Source organism: Loxodonta africana, chromosome 19 (assembly GCF_030014295.1).
Source record: "Loxodonta africana isolate mLoxAfr1 chromosome 19, mLoxAfr1.hap2, whole genome shotgun sequence".
Taxonomy (NCBI): Eukaryota; Metazoa; Chordata; class Mammalia; order Proboscidea; family Elephantidae; genus Loxodonta; species Loxodonta africana.
The window spans coordinates 81116142-81131197 of NC_087360.1; the positions used below are offsets into that span (position 1 = coordinate 81116142).

At 41.4% G+C, this 15056-nt stretch overlaps 1 protein-coding gene across 10 annotated transcripts in view; it reads right to left on the bottom strand.

Moving 5' to 3' along the window:
- SNX25 (sorting nexin 25) overlaps window positions 1-15056 on the bottom strand; it is a 164137-nt gene that overhangs the window by 38591 nt on the left and 110490 nt on the right. For 8 of the 10 annotated variants that reach the window (XM_064272930.1, XM_064272929.1, XM_023551204.2 and 5 more), the window contains 5 exons: window positions 13543-13815; window positions 12891-13055; window positions 6003-6134; window positions 4250-4390; window positions 1434-1547 (listed from right to left, as the gene is read on the bottom strand). In XM_064272930.1, coding sequence (XP_064129000.1) covers window positions 1434-1547; window positions 4250-4390; window positions 6003-6134; window positions 12891-13055; window positions 13543-13815 — 825 coding nt within the window. The remainder of the gene's footprint in view (window positions 1-1433; window positions 1548-4249; window positions 4391-6002; window positions 6135-12890; window positions 13056-13542; window positions 13816-15056) is intronic. The other 2 variants (XM_064272932.1, XM_064272931.1) reach the window with 2 other exon arrangements.

Consider the following 15056-nt stretch of genomic DNA (forward strand, 5'->3'; position numbering starts at 1 on the left):
AGGAAGCCCCCAAACTTCCATGCTCAAAGCCTTTTATTGGCTTCACTGCATAGTCATGGCTGGGGCCTCGCCGCATAGTCAGGCCTAGGGCCTCGCTGCAGGGCCACGGGTGGGGCCTCGCAGCCTAGTCAGGGATGGGGCCTTCCTGCATGGTCACGCCTGGGCCCTCGCCACAGGGTTACGCCCGGGGCCTCGCTGCATAGTCACGATCCACCGAATCACTACATGAGCACGACTGAGTTATACCCCTTTCCTTTCCTGAGGTTAGCTGCCACGTGCAGTCTGAGTAGCCCCCACTCACTTGCACAAATTTACGTGTCGCCCGGTTGTCTTAGAAGACAAAGATGTCGCTATCGCTGGGGAATTCCAAGGGCTTTCAGAAACCAAAGACTAAGGCCAAATCAAGTTCTTGTCCTACACATATTCATGTCACAAACAAGATCTTAAATTTGTTTGAATGACTTAATCACATAGTGTATTCTAAGTACATTTAGTATCTCCTAAACATTCAGAATCAGTAACAAAATGAATGTTAGTTTTAAATTCTCTCTCATATGAACATTTAAATATTAATAATTCTCTATCCAGTTCTGCCATAAAACAGCTCAGAAAGTTCTTCTAAGGTTCGTTTATTTTATTTCCTAAGGGAAATTCTTTTATATATTCACACACACACACACACGAACACACGCAAAAATGTGGAGCAGTCAGAACCCCTGAACACTGCTGCTGAGACTGTAAATATTTCTAGAACCACTCTGGCATTACATACTAAAGATGAACACATGCACACCCTACAGCCCAGCAATCTTACTCCCTAGGTGCACACTCAACATATACTCACCGGAAGACAAGCACTAAAAGGTTTACAGAAGCACTCTTTGTAATAGCCTCAAAATGGAAATTATCCCAATGCCCATCCACAGCAGAACAAATAAACTAGTGTATGCATATAATGAAAAACCTTTCCAGCAATGAAAATGAACGGCCTACAACTAAAACATGAAGGATGAATCTGATTAAAGAAGTCAGGGACAAGAGTCCGCGCTGCATGATTCCATTCATACGAAGCTGAGGAACAACTGTAACCAGCTGCTGCGGTGAGAAGTCGGACGGTGGCTACGCGTGGTGGGGGCAGTGACGGGAAGGAAGCTGGAGGGTACTAGCAATACTCTGTTTCTTGGACTAGGTGCTAGTTACATGTGTTTAGTTCATGAAAATGGAGAAAGCTGTACACTTATGATATGTGCACTTTTCAGTATGTACGTTATACTTCAATAAAATGTTGGGAAAAAAAAACACCAAAACCAAATACTTCGAAGATTCAGCACAAACCATGAGAACTGGAAACAAACCAGTAAACTTAGGATGATGATAATTTAACCCAAAATAAGTAATTTCCTTCTCGTATCCAAAACTTTTCACTTGCTTACCTGTAAAAACTTATTTAATTGATTCTTTGACTTCTCCATAAACTTTTGATCAACAGATTTGAAAGGCAGCTTGCTAAGAGAAGGCAACTGGACTTTTTTTAAAGAAGGGAAACACTGTGGGAGGGAAAAAGTGAATGTTAGTATTTGAAACTATATTTTAATCCTTTAAAAAATTGTTATAATTGTTGTTGTTAGATGCCTTTGAGTCGGCTCTGACTTAGAGTGACCCCACGCACAACAGAAGGAAACACTGCTTGGCCCTGTACCATCCTCACAACGGCAGGTGTGTTTGAGCCCATTGTTGCAGCGACTGTGTCAATCTACCTCGTAGAGAGCTGTGCTCTTTTTCGCTGACTCTCTACTGAAATGGAAATGGAAGACCAAAGAAGAACTGACACACCTGAATTATGGGGCTGGTGAAGAATACCGAATACACCATGGACTGCCAGAGGAACAAACAAATCTGTCTTGGAAGAACTACAGCCAGAACGCTCCTTAGAAGCAAGGATGGCAAGACTTTGTCTCACTTACTTTGGACATGTTATCAGGAGGGACCAGTCCCTGGAGAAGGACACCATGCTTGGTAAAGTAGAGGGTCATTATAACTAGAACATACCAAGTATCTTCCTCCTCTACTTGTTCCTTTGAGATTTAAGGCCTGGAAACCTGTCCGTACTAATCAGGCTTAAAGAATCTGGAAGAATGTGACATTTGATAGAAAAAAGCTACAACTCATCCCAGACCTACAAATGCCTGAAAGCTGGGAAACCATGGCACCAGGCTGATAAGAGGGGTTTGCAAAACACACGTTTCTACAACACACAACCGCAGTACAATACGCTAGGCATGAAAACCTGTGTTACAGGAAGAAACTATTTCTATCACAACATGTTTTACTTATACCACTTCTGTAAAAAGTTATCAAAGTTGCAAAAGAAACAATGGAAAGAGTAACTTGATTTATAGCTATACTCATGCCTTCCAAGTGCAAACTGGATAATACCAATCTAATAACAAAACACTTTATTAAAAAGCAGTGACAGGCCACCCTTTGTGGATGAAGTCCTACACTCTGTCAGGCAGTGTGCTGGACACTTGGCATGTGTTACTTCACCCCTACAGGTCTATGAGCTGAGAATTATCATCATTCCTGTTTTACACATGAGAAATGTGAGGCTCAGGAATAAAACCCATGTCTACCTGACCTTATGCCAATTCCCACAAGACTGTGCCAGTCTGTCCCAATTTCAAACACTGGCCTTCATGAAGGCGCTGGGGCCACTTGAAACGCTTGATGAAACGGACTGGTATTGAAAAGCAAACGAGCACAGAGCGTGCTGCCACAGCTGTTACTCTGCGGTCATCCGTCCACAGAAGGGTCACAGCAGCCCTCTTCTGGTCTGGCCACAGCACAGCACCCAACAAGTTACACCGAGCAACAGTGACAAGTGCATGTAAGTGCTTCCGTGGTGGCAAAGGAAAACTAAAACTGGCCTTTCCTATACAAGCTACCACAAGTACAATGGCATCTGCCAAGGAAGGCTATAAGGCAGGACCCAAATTCAGGTAAATTTTTAGAGAAATGAAACAGGCAGTGAGAGCTGGGGGAGAAAATTAAATTCGCCAGGGACCTGGAAGGTGCTTCCCGTCATAGCTGTCAAGAGCAAGGTTCTTTCAAAAGATGAAAACGCATACAATAGGAACGAGACGAGGATCAAGGAAGAGCCAGTAATCATCCACAGATGAGGAAGGAGGACAATGAGATGGTCAGACAGACATGGAGCTTTACAAGGTTTGTTTCCGTTGTGTGTGTGTGTGTGTGTGTGTGTGCGCGCGCGCGTTTTAGGGGAACAAGGTTTGTTTCTTCTACTTCAGTGTAATTACTTTTTTATTTTCTAAGCACATTTTATTTCAAAATCTCCCCGAGATTCCTTTTCCTCTTTCCTTCTGCTTTTCATCAGCAGATTTAGACTGATGCAAAACTTTGGGTTCACAATGGTTTTTCACGGGTAAACAGTAGGTCTTCCTGAAGTGTCAGTTTTACTCCACAGTTTGGGGAAATTTTACTCCTGTGTGCTATAAACGTTTTTACACAATGCTGTGGTGACCAGCATCTATTTCAGAAACACCGTGGTACTCCAGCCAGTTTTGGCCACCATCTTTTTAAAAGGAGTTGAAGTTAGAGCATTCAGAAGTTAGTGATTAAGACGGTTTAAAAATGACCCTTGAAGACAAAGTTAAAGGAAATAAATATACTGTATCATTTTCAAAAGGAAGGTCTGAGAGGTGACCACAGGGTTTTACCAGTATCAGCTCATTCTGAGCAAGAGGGAAATAGAACTAAATTGAAATGATTGAAGAACTTTTTAATTGTTGGAGTAAAGCGCAATTACCCCCAACAAAAGGAGAGCTGGAGAAGACGCAGTTTCTGGGGAGAAGTGGGAAGAATGATGAATCAAAAGTAAGACCACTAGATTCTATTCCTGGTTTGGCCAATATGTGTCTTAAAAAAAAAAAAAAATTTTTTTTTTTTTTTTTTTTTTACAAGTCAATTAAGCTCTATGAGGTCAGTTTCCCTCATCTATCAGATAAAAGGACTGACCCAGGTTAGCAGCTTCTAAACATTTTTAACAAAAACCCCAGACAGTTATCTGTCCTCAACTACTCAGACCAGACTGGACGATCCATGAGAAAACGCCATCTTGCCATTATCAACAAAAAAAGAAAATGATTAATTGGTTTCCGTATCTGTAAAAGGAATCTTGAATCTCTTCTTGCTCATAAGTGTAGAGTCTTGTGTTCACAAGCACGCATACCTCGCTCAGTTTCCGGTGTAAATTCTGAAACTCACTGAGCCTTCTGGGGACTGTCCAGTTCTTAGCTCCAACTCCACCAGCTTCTTGCAAGCTTACCGTGACAAAGTAACAGGGCATCTGCTCACCATTCTCTTCCGTAACCTTGAAAACAACCACCACCACCAAAAGCACGGTGAGCAGATGTGGTAAGCAGAATGGCAAATGTCCCCTGGATCCCCCCGCCCCAATGTACATGCCTTGCCTGATCCCCAAGGCTGTGGATACGACAGATTTTATTCCAGCAGCTGGTTTACGTTATACATTACAAGGCACCCACTAAACCCTTACAAGGCACAGGAGACCCTAAAGTAGGGAGATTATCTGGGTGGGCCTCACCTAATCACATGAACCCTTTAAAAGCAGAGAGGAGGTCAGAGAAATGCCAAGCATAAGAAGGATCTGACAGGCTGTAGCCTCAAAGGGAGCAACAACTGATTACCAGAGCAAAGTGCCCTGGTGAGGGCTTTCCTTTCTTTCTTAACATTTGCCTTTGGAATATGATCTTAACAAACTGTGAAATGTCAGAGGCAGATCCAGCCTAAACTGAGGAGGTGTCAAAAGTCTGTGTTACTTCCCTCCCACAGGCCTCTTCTATATTCTGACATTACAAAGCCTTGAACCTCCCTCCTCCCTAGACTTCCACCTGAAAGATAACTCCATCTGCCACTATCACGGGTTTCTCTGTGGTACATCAGGGCAAGGGCAACCTTCCCTGGTCCACTGCCCCAACCTCCCAGCGAAAAGGTGTATTGTCCTGCAGCTTAGCTTAATGAGAGTGCCAGCAAGTGTCAATGACGTGCTAAGAGTACTTGGTTAAGCTCCCAGATAGTGTTTGTGCTTTTAGGGTAGCTCTGGAGAACTTGCTTCGTTTTGCTGTTTAATCTAGAGGTTAATTTAAGGTTGTGAATTTTAAGCCCAATACGTGTGTCAAGGCATTAGTTGAAGGGAAAGGCAGGGATGTACAAAGGTAATTTGGACAAGATGGGCTCCTGCAAATCTCAGGTGTTGTGTATTTGCTTAGCCATTTGAAACAATAATAAGGCAGAACACTACCACTGTCTTGCTCAGGATCTTGTTTTTTGTATTAGATGGTAGACATGACTTTTATCTCCAGTATCCACATGAGTGATAGTAGGGCAGTGGGAAAGGAGTAGATCCCTATAAGCTCCTTTCTTACAAAGTGAAATTATTTTCACAGACAAAAGGGATACAGTATACTCTGAAAACTGTTATCCTACATCCCTCAAAGAATGACAAAAGATTTTCTAATTTAAAGGGAAACATATATTCACTACTGAAGATCGTAGAGCTATTGGGTTTTGAGCAGCTGAAGTCACAGCAAGACAAAACAATGAGAAACACCTAAATTTTTAATTTTTCATCTGTGAATTTCAAAAAGTGCTTTCAATTTTATTTCAAGCCTCAGTGGAAAAATAAAATCAAGGACATGAATTGCCCCTATCCCACAGTTGTTTATAATTCCAAAAGACAGGTGTCACTTTCTATGCGAAGTGGTGTGAGATCAGACCTACACCGGCAGCCTAGTACAGCCAGGGGTGAAGCAGACTTACGATACGCTGGTGGGAAGAGGGGACAATATGGTCTGAAAGAATAAATACGAGTTTTCTATCCTCAACCCTAACTATCTGGAACAAAATTTTGACTTATACATTCAAACTTGCAAACTAAATTCAGGGAAAGCAGTGGGTCCCACCTCGCCACTGGTGATGGAGGCTTTCCACATGCCGAGGTTCTCGCACCACCAATCTGTTCTCGCCATGTGCAGCTGAAGCTCCGTGCGCTCCTTCTCCATCAGGATTATCTCATCCTTCAACTTGGAAACAATCTGCCACAGAGAAAACATCCTGGGAGTTATGAAACCACTTAAAATACCATGCCCACCATTTGCTTTGATCTCTTCTGTAAGAAAAAAAAAAACATAGGGTGATATACCTCTGCAGTTTCAGGACGGCAGCTCTGCCCCAAACTCTCCTGAACCTGCAGCCTACAAGGCTCCCTGCTTCCTCGGAAAGTCTGCCGACACCCTTGTCCAGCAATCTACTACCTAGGCTTCTTCTCATGAGGCTGTTTTTCCAGTCAGCACTTCCGCTCCCCGAGGGCAGGTGCCAGACTCCCTATTCCACTGTGTCCTTCACTGAACACCACACCCCCAACCACTTAATCATCACTTACGTTTCTCAGGCTCTGCCTGGTTCATGATTTACTCCCAATATTAACCTAAAATTGGACAGTTTGCTCAAGACTCACAACATCTCTGCAGAGAGGGAAAAAAAACAAAAATCCTGGGAAGTGATTTCAGAAAACCAAACTAAAATGCTAATTTCACATCCAGTAGCAAAGCACACCGCTGGTGCAGAGACTTGTGAAATGGGAGGGGTGGTTAGGCAAATCCCTGGCTTTCTTTACTGAGGGAAGACGGCTGCTCCACTGCGGACACACGGGAAAAGGATCTGGTTTGCAGTTAGATATGTAATCCAGAAAAGTCCTCTATAATAGGATCTTTTTAATGGATGTTAATTGCTACATTACCAAAACCTTTTAAACATGAATCGGGACTTAAGTTTTAAAGAAACTTAATCAAACATTAGATATACTATTTTATTTTTGCCAACATGAACGAAAGATTCTCAAAGGAGGGGGTCTCTCCTGGAGAGCAGTACCAATTCCTTTACATCCTGAGTCCCTCTGAGTCCTGTTCACACCTGCCAGAAGCAGAGTGCACCCTTGAGCCGCCTGTTGGCAATGTGGCGTAACATGAAATGTAGATCGCTGTAACTATAATCAAAGACTTGGATTCAATTTAAGCCAAAATATCAGTCAGTCTCTCCATATTTCCTGAGAATTCTTTCACACAGTCATAGTTTGCAATGTTTCATTCCATAGTTACTGTTAAGTTCTTTTAAGGAATACTGAAGAACGGCTTTCAACCTAACGATGACCCCAACAGGAAATAATGAATAGTCTCTAACTCATCTTTCATACCGTCACCCATAAATACACTTTATAATGAGATGAATCCTGAACAAATGAAATGACTATTCTTAAGTACATGCTGTATCACAGATATTGATCATCTCCAGCTGGTTCTCTTTAGCGTCTCAAAGCCAAGCTTCTCACCCGGGAGGCCGTGGTGCTTTCCAAGTTCTCCACTGACTGACCAGCAACGACTCATGTAAGGGGGAGAATGAACCTACTTCTCATGACAGCCCAGGAAAGGGCACCACTAATGATTACCAAAGTGACTTCCATGTTAAACTTGCTGTTATACAGAAAGGAATATATAGAGTTCTTTCCAATTCTATAGAAAGATAAGTACTAACAAATATCACAATGCCTTCCATCTTTGTTTTTTTCTTTTTCAAACAAAACCCACTGATTTAACCAAATAGTAACTGGGTTATTTATAAATGAATAGATATTTTGACTATAAGTTGTTCATTGGCTCACAATAAGCTGGTTTTCTTACATCTTGTTTCAGGCATATTTTACTACTACAGAAGTACTTGAATGTCCACAAAAGAAGTCCTGAAGGTGGCTCAAAAGAATTGAGCACATGTTCCCAGAAAACCCAATACTATTCATTGAATTTTTTTCTTTTATTTATTTTGTTGTTGTTGTCGAGAATACACACAGCAAAACATACACCAATTCAACAGCTTCTACATGTACCATTTAGTGACATTAATTACATTCTTCGAGTTGTGTGACCATTCTCACCCTCCTTTTCTGAGTTTTTCATCCCCAATTAACATGAATTCACTGCCCCCTAAGGTTCCTGTGTGATCTTTTGAATTGCTGTTGTCAATCTGATCCCACATAGATAGTTATTAAAAGAGCATAATGCTCAGGGCAGACATTTTTTACTAGTTAAGCTAAACTATTTTTGGTTTAAGGTTTAAAGATTATCTCAGGGCAATAATTTCAAGGGTTCCTGCAACCTCCATGGCTCCAGGAAGTTGGAGTCCATGAGAATTTGAAATTTTGTTCTACATTTTCTTCCTTTTGATCAGGATTCTTCTGTAGAATCTTTGATCAAAATATTCAGTAATGGTAGCCAGGCACCACCTGGCTCTTTCTGGTCTCATGGCAAAGGAGGCAGCTGTCCATGGAGGCAATTAGCCACACATTCCATATCATCCTCATATTCCTCTCCCGCTGTTGTTCCAGGCAAACAGAGACCAATTATTGTGCCTTGGATGGCTGCTTGCAAGATTTTAAGACCCCAAGCACTATGCGACGAACTAGGAGGTAGAACAGAAACACTAAACACGCTATTGGGCCAATTAACTGGGATGTCCCATGAAACCATGACTCTAAACCTACAAACCAAGAAACCAAACTCCAGGAGGTGTTTAGCTGTACATAAACAGCCTCAGCAGCTGTTCTTTGTCTCACTTTCCTTTTTTTCGGTCATGGTATATACATACATCTATCATACAACTTTTGCCAATTCAACTTTTTACAGGTATACAACTTATTGACAGCAATTACAGTAATCAGCTGTGCAACCCTACTCTTAATTAATGCAATATTTCCATCACTGTTAACCCTCCCTCCCACCTCTGGCAACCACTATAAACTTTGCTCTCTATACATTTATTTGGCTTTTCTTGTCTTTTTATGTAAGTCAAGTCATACAATATTTGTCCTTTTGTTACTGACTGATTTCACTTGGCATTCTTCCAACTCCATCCATATTGTAGCATGTATCAAGACTTCATTTCTCCTGCTGGCTGAGTAGTAGTCAATTGTATATGTGTACCACATTTTATTTATCCTTTCATTTGTTGATGGGCATTTAGGTTGTTTCTACCTCCTGGTTACTGTGAATATTGCAGTGAACACTGGGGTACAAGTCTCTTTTTGAGTCTCTGCTTTCAAGTCTTTCGGGTATATACCTAGAAGTGGAATTGCTGCATCATGTGGTAGTACTATTTTCAGTTTTTTGAGGAACTGCCACACTGTTTTCCATAAAGGCAACACCATTTTGCATTCCCACCAGCAATGGGTAAGGGTTCCAACTTCCCCACAACGTTGCCAGTATTTGTTTTTCAGTCTTAGCCATGGTATCTCACTGTTGTTTTCATCTTAGCCATGGTATCTCACTGCTGTTTTGATCTCAGCCGTGGTATCTCACTGCTGTTTTGATCTCAGCCGTGGTATCTCACCGTTGTTTCGATCTTAGCCGTGGTATCTCACCGTTGTTTCGATCTTAGCCGTGGTATCTCACCGTTGTTTCGATCTTAGCCGTGGTATCTCACCGCTGTTTCGATCTTAGCCGTGGTATCTCACCGCTGTTTCGATCTTAGCCGTGGTATCTCACCGCTGTTTCGATCTTAGCCGTGGTATCTCACCGCTGTTTCGATCTTAGCCGTGGTATCTCACCGCTGTTTCGATCTTAGCCGTGGTATCTCACCGCTGTTTCGATCTTAGCCGTGGTATCTCACCGCTGTTTCGATCTTAGCCGTGGTATCTCACTGCTGTTTCGATCTTAGCCGTGGTATCTCACTGCTGTTTTGATCTGCATCTCTTGGACGTCTAACGATGTGGAGCATCTTTCCCTGTGTTTGGTAGCCATTTGAGTGTCATTGTCTATCCAAGTCCTTTCCCCATATTTTGATTGGGTTATTTGTTTTTTTGTTATCAAAGTTTTATATATATTTTGGTATTTAGATTCTTATTGGAGATATGGATTCCAAAGATATTCTCCCAGTTGGCAGCATGTCTTTTCACTTTTTTAGTAAAGTCTTTTGATGAACAAAAGTTTTTAATTTTTATGAGGTCCAGTTATTTATTTTGTCTTTTGCTGTTTGTGCTTTTGTTATTAGATAATCCATTATTAAAGGTAGACTGACAGCATTGCCCCTGCTTTTTCTTTTAAGAATTTTATGGTTTTAGTTTGCACATTTAGGTCCTTAATCCACTTTGAATTTGTTTTTATGTATGGTGTGAGATACAGATCCTGTTTCATTTTTCTGCGTGTGGAAATCCAATTTTCCCAACACCGTTTATTGAAGAGATTGTTCTCCCCTCATCAAATGGACTTTGCATCCATGTCAAAAATCAGTTGACCATAGATATGTGGGTTTATTTCTGGACTCTCAATTCTATTCCACTGATCTAAGTGTATACTGTTATACCAATACCAGGTTTTTTTTCTTCTTCTTGTAATTGTGCTTTAAGTGAAAGTTTACAGTTCAAGTTATTTTCTCATATAAAAATCCATACACACATTGTTATGTGGCCCCAGGTGCTCTCCCTATAATGTGACAGCACAATCCTCTTTTCCACCCCGGATTTCCCATATCTATTCAACCAGCTCCTGTCCCTCTCCACCTTCTCATCTCTCCTCCAGACAGGAGCTGCCTATTTACTCTCCTGTATCTACTTGAACTAAGAAGCACACTCTTCATGAGTATCATTTTATGTCTTATAGTCCAGGCTAATCTGTGAAGAGTTGGCTTCAGGACTGGTTTTAGTTTGGGGCTAACAGAGAGTCAGGGGGCCATGTCTTATTGGATCCCTCCAGTGTCAGTCAGACCATTAAGTCTGGTCTTTGGACCAGAGTTTGACTTTTGCACTCCACTTTTCTCCTGCTCCGTCAGGGACTCTCTGTTGTGTTCCCTGTCGGGGAGGTCACTGGTGGTAGCCAGGCACCATCTAATTCTTCTGGTCTCAGGCTGATGGAGTCTCTGGTTTATGTGGCCCTTTCTGCCTCTTGGGCTAATATTTTCCTTGTGTCTTTGGTGTTCTTCATTCCTTTGCTGCAGGTGGGTTGGGACCAACTGATGCATCTTAGATCGCCACTTGCTAGCTTTTAAGACCTCAGAGCCACTTACCAAAGTGGGATGCAGAACATTTCAATAAACTTTGTTATGCCAATTGACCTACATGTCCCCTGAAACCATGGTCCCCACCCCTGCTATTCTGTTTCTCAAAGTGTTTGGTTATATTCAGGAAACTTCTTAGCTTTTGGCTTAGCCCAACTGTGCTGACCTCCCCTGTACTGTGTGTTGTCCTTCCCTTCACCTAAGATAATTCTCGTCTACTGTCTGATTACCTAATACCCCTTTTCCTCCCTCCCCACCCTCGTAACCACCAAAGAATGTTTTCTTCTGTGTTGAAACCTTTTCTTGAGTTTTCATAATAGTGGTCTCATGTTATATTTGCCCTTTTACGACTGACTAATTTCACTCAGCATAATACTTCCAGGTTTATCCATATTATGTTTTGTGGATTTCATCACTGTTCTTTATCATTGTGTAGTATTCCATTGTGTGAATATACCATAATCTGTTTATCCATTTGTCCATTGATGAGCACCTAGATTGTTTCCATCTTTTTGCAATTGTGAACAGTGCTGCAATGAACATGGGTGTGCATATGTCTATTTGTGTGACGGCCCTTATTTCTCTAGGATATATTCCAAGGAGTAATACCAGGCTGTTTTGATTACTGTAGCTGTATAGTATGTTCTAAAGTCATGAAACGTGAGTCCTCCTACTTTGTTCTTCTCTTTCAATACGGTTTTAGCTATTTGGGGCCTCTTGCCATTCCATAGAAAGTTGAGGACTGGTTTTTTTCTATTTCTATAAATCACCAAAATTGTTTTATTTAAAGTTGTTTTCCTGCTGGTCTGCTTGAAATCCTCACACATTCAGAATGTACCAGAGGAGACCAGCTTGGCCAACCCAAGAACATCCGTCACCCATACCTCCTTGCTGAACTCCAAAGAGACATACACACAAAGCAAAAAGCCACACCACATCTTGGGTTGGAGAAACACTGATTAGTAAGATGCTGTTTATATTTTTGAACTTTCAAATTCTGCTGGCTTCTAGCAAAAAAATTTACATCTTGCATAACTGTGAAGTTTTTTAAATTGCACTCGAGGCATTTAAAAAAGAAGAAAAAAGACTGTCCTTTAGTATCTAACTTAATTCCAGAAATGACTTTGACACAAGAAAAAAACTTTGCTCGCTTTCCACAAAGGTACTTAAAGCAAGTCAGATACAAAGAACACAAAGTTACTCATAGTTCATGATTGGGAACGCCAAACCTAACCCATTGCCGTCGAGTTGATTCTGACTCATAGCAACCCTACAGGACAGAGTAGAACTGCCCCATAGAGTTTCCAAGGAGCTCCTGGTGGATTTGAACTGCTGACCCTTTGGTTAGCAGCCGTAGTACTTAACCACTGTGCCACCAGGGTTTCCTGATGATTGGGAAAGAACCCCAAATAGTAACCCTCTAGGGCGGTGCAGAAGTGCCCCACAGGGTTTCCAAAGCTGCAATTCTTTATGGAAGCAGACTGCCACAGCTTTCTCCCGTGGAGCAGCTGGTGAGTTTGAACGGCCAGCTTTTCAGTTAGCAGCCGAGCTCTAAACCACTGCACTACCAGGGCCCCTTTTTCTAATTCTATACCAGAAGCAAAATAGTAACAACAACAACAACAGAATGTGTTCACAGTTAAAATTCTTTTGAAAGAAACGCTGAAATTCTCAACATAAACTGAAAGCTACTATTTATCAAATTAAACAAATGGAAATTTTCAATACGACCTTGAAAACAAAAGAGTTACCTTCTTGTCAGGTTTTGGTGCATTCTGAATAGAAATTAGAGCTTGCCTTTTATATTCAAGTTTATCATTGAGTTCTCGTAGTTTGTTTACAGCGAAGCTGGCTTGTTCATTCATCCGTCTGGTGCCTTCATCTACAGATTCCTCACCCGCCTCACCTCCCTGGCCCTGGGGGGGAACGGTCACATGAACCACTGTATCTCACAAAGACAGAATAGTCTGTAATTATTATCTATGCTCGAGATTCAAGGTCATTACAATACTGTCCCAAAGAACCAGACTCCATTAAGGAAAGGATCTATAGCAGAACCCTTAGAAGATGACTGGTCTAAGCCACAGATGGCCCACCCGCAGTTCACCTGCCACCTTGCTTTCCAGGAGTCAAAGTGAGGGTGTGTTCCAGGTCTATGCAGAGGGCAGGGAGGCCTCTGACTCAATGCTGGCAGGTAGTACCAAGGTAGCCAGAAGAGCAAAGAGGGAAGAAAAAAATAACACCAGGACAATAAGGTAACTCAAGTTTATTTTTTATGCCACTTAAAGTCCTGCATATTAAAAGACTACGGTGCGTGTCAAATGTGGCACATTCATGATGCTCCCACTTAGTCACATTCACAGCTCATCCACCGGAAAGGGCACAGAAAGTTCAATGACTCACCACTTCGTCCTTGTCAGAAATCAACCGTGGGCCATGTTTTTCTTCTTCTTTTGTCATCAATTTCTCATACAGGTCACTGACGATAAAGGAAGGGTAATACCTATCCTTTAGGGTCTCATAAACATCTCCCTGGATTCTGCAGAATACCTCGATCCCTTTATTTCCTACAAGACATTGCTGGATTTCTTTGTAAAGTGATTTTTCCACAGGTATTTCTTTGTTCTCCACAAAGAAATTCTGATAAATTTCACCAACTAACTGTGGAATTTCATTCTGAAAAGATAGGAAGAAAGAGAAAAGTAAGAAATGGCACCACGGAGGGAAATTACTTTCCTCTGAATTCTCTGCATTTCAAAGCTGAAAGGAAGGCATGCAGGCTGTACTCTGGCCCTGGTACAGCGCGGGCTTTTTGTGTCACATTCAGAGCCAGGGGCACTGTCAGACCCTGAACAGTTAACCTCTGCGATTTCTTTAAACACTGAATGGAAAAAATAAGAATCAGAACAGTTTTCTTTCTGAAGAATTCCTTTTCATATATGTCAATTTCACAGGGATATAATTTATCAGCTGAATTCAATTATAATTAGAAGTGCCATATCTCACACAGAAAGTCAGCCTAATAATCACGCAATTTAAGAAAAGAAGATATTCTAAAAAATGATTACTTATTTCATTGTAATCAAGCTTAAATTACACAGTTTAGTTTAAAACATTAATTTAGGTCATCAGTAGCCTATTTCGAAAATTCAAACATCTATCCTGATTAACATAATCTTTGTATTCTCTCTAGGGACATCTCATTAACTCTACGCTTGTGATGCAAAGTCTTCAACGGTCATAAAAAACAAGGACACACAAGGTAATGAATATAACTAATTTAACAAACACCCCAGAACTTTTAGATCCAAATAGTGTTGCTAGGTCAAAATATAGCTACTTGATGAGGCTGTATGCTTTTATTTCACTGAAGTTTTTTAAATTGTTTTCAGTAATTTAGGAAAACTCTTTAGACTGTTCACAATATGCTCCCTTGAGAGCAGCCAAAAGATATGTGGAGTCAGGCCTAGCAAATAATATGAGCAAAAAGGTGGCACATTCAATACTGGGTAAAAGGAGGTAATTTGTGGCTCGTAGTTAAGGATGAAAGTCATTCCAAAGATTTAAGATACCATGAAACTGGATATAGTGCCTTAACCAGGAGTTTGTGATTTATAACATACTGACACCATCGTTCTGCTCTGCAACACTTACATTAAGTATAACAACTAATTCAATGTACAAAATGCCCTTCGTGCTACTTCAACGTTGTTGCTGTGTGCCATGGAGTCAATTCTAACTCATATCGGCCCTATGTGACAGAGCGGAGCTGTCCCCTAGAGTTTCCTGGCTGTAATCTTTACAGGGGCAGATGACCAGGTCTTTTCTCCTGTGGAGCAACTGGCGGGTTCAAACCAACAATCTTCAGGTCAGCAGTGGGACACTTAGCCAATGCACCGCCAGGGCTCCTTGTTATT